Below are 8126 nucleotides of genomic sequence, written 5' to 3'. Positions count from 1 at the left end.
ACCCACAAATTAATAATCTCAATCCCATACTTTAATCCATCTAATCAAACATGTCCTTGGGGCCTTCTAATTGTATATCCTACGTTCTCTCAGTTTTCACACATACTCTGTATGTCTACCTTTTTCAGTACCCCTACCTCCTATTCCTCATTCTTCTTATATCTAGGGTATCAAGGTGGTAAGGTGGCAACTAGGGTTTTTAAGGTGATGGAAGGATGGCGGAAAGGGATGCTAAGGGAGTAAGGAAAGGGTGGGAGGGGTACTACAAGAGTGGGGGAGGGGGGCTGTGTCATTGTAGTGGGGGATGCTGGGGCAACAACGGCTACAATTGGTGGTGATGGCCACAACTAAGGTTTTGCAGTAGAGGTCGCGGTGGCTGGCTGTGATGGGCTTTGGAGGGAAGGTTTGCCATTTGTTATTAATATTAATTTGCTTAACACTGTGTTTGATTGGGAGATTTGAGAAGTGATTTGAAAAGAGAAAAAGAAAATGTAAGTAAAATATGAATAAAATATACTTATATTTTACCTAGTTTCACATACTTTTTTTTCTTTACCTTTCCAAATCCTTTCTCAAATCTTCAAGCAAACACAATGTAATGGACACAATTGTAATTAATTAATTATAAAAAAAAATAGCATGAACGGAGAGAAGATGTGGTGTGCAAATAGAGGCCCTAACACTTCTGGCACCCTTCTCAGAAATGTGTCTGCTATACTTTTTTTGTGATCAAAAGACACTATTGCCATCCACAGGCAGCTACAAAATGTGGCAAACTGCAAATTTAAATAAGCTACACAAGTAGGTTTAGTCATGTTTGAGGTCAGTGCATTGAATTGATGAACTACTACACGCAATCCACATAATAGGATGTTAGTAAGTTAGTAGAGTAGGACAAACAATTTAACACTCAACATGGTTTCCAATGTTTTCATGCAGTTGAGCAAAAATCCTTTCAAAAGCTTGACCAGCTTTCCCAAAAAAACTAGCATAACATAACCAATTTCCTGCATTCTATGCTTTCAAATCACACAACTGAAATAGACCAAGTACCTCTACTGCCTGTGCTCCAAAAGAAACACACGATTTATTCTGTCAAGTAAATGCTATACTAATTTTTCAATTTAAACACAACACATGCATACATGTGTGCGCACACAAATCATCTGATATAGATCAAGGATGAGGAGTCCTGAAGAATATAATTTTCCTTCCTCTTGAGACAGCACATCAGATAAAGCCAATCGCATGAACAAGGCTCAAAATGAACAAAATCTCATAGTTGAACATGCCATGATGTAATAATGCCCATATAGACCAAGAAAATAGCAATTTGTCTACATAGTATGGTAATGGTTTTTTACCAAGGTCAAGCCTGTTCTTGGTGTATATATCAATCAATATTTGAAACATAAAAACAAATTGAAAAGGCATTTTTATGCCTGCCTACCTGCCCTTGATACAGAGGAAAGACTGATTATGGTGGTGGTTGCAGTGGCCTCATTTGGTAGTAGTATTGAGGGTTGCCGCTTGCTGTGGCAGAAGAGGAAAAACAGAGATTAAGGGCCGTTGGATTAGGAGGATTTGATGGATGAATGGAAGCAGAGAGAGCAGTAGTAGACACAGATGAGAATCCTGATGATGCTGCAGTAGAGAACGTCGCCATTTGGGTAGGGGTGACCCGACCATGCATTTGCCAAACCCAGTTTGGCGGTCCTTGAGAAGAACCCACTTCAATTCTTTTTTCTGTTGCTCTTTCCTGCCAAACAATCACAAAACTGACATCATGACTCCAACATGATTTCTCAAGAAAAAAGCATTACAAGTGCAATAATCCTTCGATTCTCTCTCTCCTTTTATCTCAACTTTCATGAGGGCTTCCATAAATATGCATTACACTCAAGGCATTACAATCACATAGTAAGGATCAATATAAGTGCACCTATAGCAGCTACAGATCATGCAATACTAAAATTGCTGAACAATATTGACCGATTATATGATAGTAATAAATTATTACAATTATCAAATGCAAATATAGATTTTCTTTAGACAAAGCTTGACTAGTCTCATGACTATTCTCATTATTGGATGACACAAGCTTCACAACCACAGAAGTTTTTTATGTTTTTCTCAAATTTCCATACATCACAAGAGAAGAAATACTCGGCTACTAATGAATCACATATTGCTGCCTCTAATTTGTTTTATAGGCACCTAAATTTTGAGGAATCAAGCTGCAACATAATGCCAAGTGTGGCAAGTATGATGCTCAATTATTACAACTAGCATATTGGTTTAACAAAGATAATAAATGGTGCTTGAACTAGTATGATGATTGGAACCAACAAGGTTTCATACGTTTCAAGACAAAAGTAATAAATTTACCTCGTAACTAGGAAAGAAGTTAGGATATACGCCACCAGTCCATAAGGGACAGTGCTCGGATGTCATTGCTAGTCCTTCAAGAGTAGGATTCCCTATTGTAGTTGTAGAAGGATTCTTCATCTGTAATAGCAGAATTGGAAGAAATTCATTATTAGTAGCTTCAAAATTAACACGTGGATAACATATAACATATTCTTGGTAGCTTACTAAAGCAAACAAATTGAACATTAACAAGTTTCTCTCTATCAATTTCTGTCTCTTTCAACTAGCTTAATAAATTCACAGTTTTTTTAGTGACTTTAATATACAAGATCGTTATCAAACATGAGGTTTGTGGGACAAAATTACAATGGCCAGAAAAGGAGAAAATAAAAGGTATATCTCTAATTATTACATTTGATCTCCTTGCATCCTGAATGCCGTAAGGGTGAAATTGCAGATGCCCTGAATTTTTATTATCCTTTGGACCATCTCCAGAAGACGGGGTTGAAATCCCCAAGTTCAGATCAAGATTGTGGTCGCCACCTGCATTAACCTCAAAAGCCCACACTATAAAACACGGAACTAATAGTACCATAGATAGGAATATGAAAGAAGTCAATAAAATATTACATATAAGAATAATCCGGAGTATCAATCAGTACCTCCACCATTGACCTCAGATATTGTCTCCCCGTCATAAGTACTTGGCTCAAAGTTCGTGACTGCCTCCCTTCCGTTATATTGGATAGCTGCCTTGTCGTAAGCCCTGATTTCCAGAAAATAAAAAGGGAGATGTGTTGGATGACATCATAATGTGAAAATTCAGGGTAATAAATTCAGTATCAGGGAGAGTGTGATTCATAATCATTTGGACCTTGCAGCTTCTATTTCGCTGTCGAATAGCCCAAGATATATATACCTGCAATGCAAGCACCACCATCTCCAAGATGAAAATCCGGTTCCCAATCATTTCTTCTTTCAAATAGGCATCATCTAATATTTGTCTTCCAGACACATTAAAGAAATACTATAGAGAATTATCTAAAACCAATAATCATTTTTTATGTTGTATCTAAAACCAATTATAGTTTCACACTAGTAGACACTTAAAATTGTTAAATTCAACAGCTACCTCAAGAAAAAAATCAATCTGAAATTTAAATTCAATGATTTATAGTTCCTCACTTTTTGCCAAGAAACTGTCCCATTCGAGCTTCCCATCTGCCACATTTGTGCAGAGTCACTCCTCTATACTTTGAGCTCCCCCTTGAGAAACCAGTGCTCTGGCGGCGGAGTATGTGCACAAATTCTTCTTTGGTCAGATTCTTTGTCTGCAGATATTCAAAAGAAGCCAATAACTAATCAAATCCACTTGTGAAAGCAATATGCATATGGTACCACTAACAAATGCTCATTGTCATGGGTGTGTCAAATGATAGCATACATATCTTATCTAACCCAAAAAATTTAAAAAAAGAATCCATGCATTTACCAACCTGTGTCAGATCCTCTTCATAGTCACTGAGATTAAAGTTTATGTCTGCATCAACACCCCGGAACTTAATTGCAGCTCGGTCATAAGCTCTGCTACCAGAAAATCAAATTGCATGAGAATTAATCAAACCAGCTTAAAAACTAAGCTGAAACAGACCAATAATTTTCCGTTTATACACGATTTAGTATTACCTGGCCGCAGCATGAGCAGTGTCAAATCCACCTACCACATCCCAACATCAAAATTTATCAAAATTGACCAAAAATAGAAAACACAACAAATTTGCTTCTTTACTACCTAAACTATGAATAGAGAAACACACCAATTTGCTCCTCACTTCCTAAACAATGGAAATCAATCAAAAAAATAAAAATAAATAATATACTCGTATTCATACCCAAATACACTTGTTTCCCGCAGTCCCTGCATATAATCATATAAAAACTATGAATAAAAGCTCAAAACTACGTATTTATATAATGAGAAGAAGACTAAAAACAGAAATTATGCTAACCAGATATGCGATTCCCATCTTCCAGTTCTTCTGTAGAACGTCACTCCTCTGTATTGTGAGCTCCGAGACCTCGGTCCTCGTCTACTCTTCTTTACCTGCTGTTGTTGTGGTTGTAGGACTCTCACCTCTTGTAAGCCACCAGAGCTAGCTTGACCGAAGGAGAGATCTACCAAATTAGGCCTCAACAACGCGCCCGGCGACGGTGCCAAACTCTGCCCCACGGTCAATCCAGGGTCCCCGCTCACAGGGAAAAGCTGACGAGTCACAAACTCAGACTGAGTCATTCGATCCTCTTTGCCTTCCTCAGTAGTGTTGTCGTTGCACTCGCCTCCGAGCTTCATGATGCCGAAATTGAAGGCGAAGATGTCTCGTCCGGGGACGCGTGTCGAGCAGGAGTCATCGTCGTCGCCGGCATTGCTCGAAACTTCGACATTCACTATTGAGGAATTCGACGTCCCTGACTCGTCCATTTGGCCCCCTGAACCATCTGGAAACTTCTCTGTAATCGCCATGGAGTTTTCATTGTGGACAACACTGAGATTAAGATCCAACATGACTTTCTATCACTCAAATTCGTCTCCGATTATGAATATCTATCTATCTATCTATCTATCTATCTATATATATATATATATGTTACTCGAACGATTGAGCTTCGCAGTAGCTTTTACTCAACTTTCGAACATCGATCGACGCGTTTGGCTAAAAAATTCAACGAATCAACTGCGAACACAATCCGATCAAAAATTTCGAGACTCGGAAGCGATCAAACACTTGACAAACAAATGATCGAACCAAAATTCCAAGCAGCAGAGAGAGAGAGAGAGAAACTACATAAAAACTGAATAAAATCAAGGATCCAGAAAATAACGAGAGAGAGAGAGAGAGAGAGAGAATCAGAGCTTCGATGAGCTCTTCCTATATGTGCCGGCGAACGGAGAAGATGAAGTGAGCTTGTCCGGCGAGTACCGGAGAGAGAGAGAAGTCTGTGTACTTGCATTCAAGAGATGGTTTCATCTTCGACTGTGGAATCATCACCGACTCTCCGATTCCATTTCTGTTAGAGAGAGAGAGAGAGTACACAGAAAGAGGAGGAGAGAGAGAGAGAGAGAGTACAGAGAGAGAGGAGGAGATGGGACGTGAGAAGGGAACATTTCGGGCCCATTTTAAGAGTGAACCATTTTGGTCCGTGCCCGAGGAAACCGGCTTTTCCGGTAACCCGGTTCTTGATATTGTCAAGAGATATATTGCCTTATTATTATTATTTTTTAATATATCCACCAACGAACCAAATGGGTTGGTCTCGTAGTAGACGACACAGCCGTCTACAGCCAATCCGTATCTCTAGCCGCATACGTCTATGTATAAGTGTTCCCCCCCCCCCCTCTGTATAAACAAGAAAATATTAAAAATAAAAAGAAACTTAAATAAAATAAATTTAGAAAAAGATGGAAAATACCGGGAGAGATAATTTTAAATATCATGTTTAATTATATTTTTAAAAAATAGACATCAAAACATAATTTCAAGTAAATATAACTCCAATAATTTTTGGTAATTTGATAAAGTTATTACATATTTATGAACAAACTTATAATGAATATTTATAAATTTTATCATTTATTTGTAACTGTTTATGAAATTTCTCTTAATTTCAATACAAAAATGATTGAGGCCTCAAATTTTTTGGCTCAAATTTGCCTCGAATTTGCTTCTTTTTTTTTTTTTTTTTTTTTTTTTTTTTTTTTTTTTTGCTGGGTTGATGCTTTGCTTATTATTATTATTATTATTTTTATTTATTTTTTTCTGCAATGATTTAGCCCAGAAAAAACAAACAAAAAAAAAAAAAAAAAAAAAAATTGCATTCGAGGCAATTTCGAGGCAGACTTTCGAGGCCTCAATCACGGTTCATTTCAATAACTATAAGCTCACTAATGATTGTTAGGAGTAGAGGTCAATTATACAAATGTAGAAACATTTAAGTGAATGATTTTGAACCACATGAAAACTAGTAAGAGACTTCTCAATTTGTGACTCTTGGCCTAGGTGAAGAGAAATTATTTAATATTCTCCAAGTAAATTTTTGTAGTGCTTTAGTTAAAGTAATTATTAGTCTAGATAATAAAGCTTATCATTTTTATATCGATATTTTAGAAGACATATATAAATTAATAAATGACATGAAATACTTATTAATAAACACTCGATAATTGTTGGAGAACTTAATAAATTTTTATTAGGTGACACCAATCAATATTGACTGAATACTAAAATATATAACTAAACTAACTAGGTTTTTTTTTTTTTTTTTTGGGGACAATCACATAAGTCCATTTTCTAAAATTCCTTTTTAGCAAACTAGTTTGGATTATTTGTTGTTTTTAAACACTAAAATATATAACTAACTAGGCATTTTTTTGGACAATCACATACATCCATTTTCTAAATTCCTCTTTAGTTACATTGTTTGGATTATTATTATTATTTTTTTTTTCCAAACAAAAGATACTTTGGATATCTTCAACTGTTTGTCCTATGAAACCTTGTTAATGTTTTTTATTTATTTATGAATATTATATAATATTGAAGCCTTTCTCATTGGATGAATTGAGATTTTTTTGAACAAAATTGTTTGTAGTCTTTGTATCTTTTAACTGTTGGATTTTTTATTAAAAAATCCACCTATTGCTAATAAGGATATAAATCTTGCTCTTTTCATAGTTAATGTATCATTTTTTTTTTTAAACTTTAGTTTGAATACTTACTACACACGACAACAACAAACAACAATAGTAAAGAACCCGTCCAATTATTTTATATGATAGCATATATTTTTTCTTTTATTTTTTTCTCCGCCTTCTTTTCCCCTATGTTATGATTCTATCACGAAATTGTGCTATTCCAACAACTCTCAACATTTAGTTCATCTTCCACACTAATATATAATTAAGCACATCTACACTTCAAAATTTATTTTTCTAGCAAATTTTATGATCGATTTCAAGCTTTGGCATGCATGAGTTTCCCCCCCTTTTTTTTTTGCTTGGGGTTCCTTAAAGTTATAGGGTAAATATTCAAGATTGACTAATTTTATTTCTAATAGTGGGAAGTTTAGGCTCTGTTTGGTTGTGAATTCAAAATGTAATTTCACAGGTGTATTTCAGTATGATGTTTGGTTGTGTTTGGAATCAACTTTCCAAACCTCTGCAGAGAGCTCTGTATTACAGTCACGTTTTTTGTGAAAATTTTGGCCAGGGGAAGACCACCAGGACGTCCTTAGGGACTACCGCCCGGACGTCCTTGGGGACATTCACCCGAATGTCCTCTGCTGTATAGGAGTTGTAAATTTTTGTATCACATATCAAATATCACATCAACAATTCCCCACTCAAATCAAACCTCTTTTCCAAAACTATTTTCAAAACTCTTTACCAAACAAATTTTCTACACTCAAATCATAATTTAACAACACACAAACTCAAAATACAATTCATACTCTTAAATCACATTTACAAAACACAACCAAACGCAACCTAAAGGCTCCGTTTGGCACAACTCTCAAATTATAATTCCACTCATTAATTTAAGTGTGTTGTTTGTTTTGAAGTTTCAAATCATAATTCTACACCCATTTCTCAAAACTCAATTCAAAACATAATCATTACTTTTCAAAACTAATAACCAAACACATAATTCAAAACTCTTTTCAAAATTCAATTCAAATCAATATTCTAATTTTTTAAATAT

At 35.5% G+C, this 8126-nt stretch overlaps 1 protein-coding gene across 2 annotated transcripts; it reads right to left on the bottom strand.

Moving 5' to 3' along the window:
* Positions 1–1265: 1265 nt before the first annotated feature.
* Positions 1266–5535, bottom strand: LOC114265308 (ethylene-responsive transcription factor RAP2-7). 2 transcript variants are annotated; one of them, XM_028206077.2, is made up of 10 exons: positions 4380–5535; positions 4263–4288; positions 4057–4087; positions 3867–3954; positions 3556–3701; positions 3245–3289; positions 3033–3136; positions 2783–2913; positions 2389–2508; positions 1266–1759 (listed from the first exon to the last, which is right to left on the bottom strand). In XM_028206077.2, the coding sequence occupies exons 1-10, from the start codon at positions 4931–4933 to the stop codon at positions 1478–1480; spliced, it is 1527 nt and encodes a 508-aa protein (XP_028061878.1). In that variant the 5' UTR covers positions 4934–5535; the 3' UTR covers positions 1266–1477. The 2 variants fall into 2 exon arrangements, with proteins under 2 accessions (XP_028061878.1, XP_082762510.1); XM_082906384.1 differs by lacking the exon at positions 3245–3289 and having other exon boundaries at positions 4380–5531.
* Between the last annotated feature and the right edge of the window lie 2591 nt (positions 5536–8126).

This window comes from Camellia sinensis, chromosome 14 (assembly GCF_055761805.1).
Source record: "Camellia sinensis isolate YWXY chromosome 14, ASM5576180v1, whole genome shotgun sequence".
NCBI lineage: Eukaryota > Viridiplantae > Streptophyta > Magnoliopsida > Ericales > Theaceae > Camellia > Camellia sinensis.
Note: the sequence above shows the minus strand (reverse complement) of the source record. Positions and strands in the feature narration are given on the sequence as shown.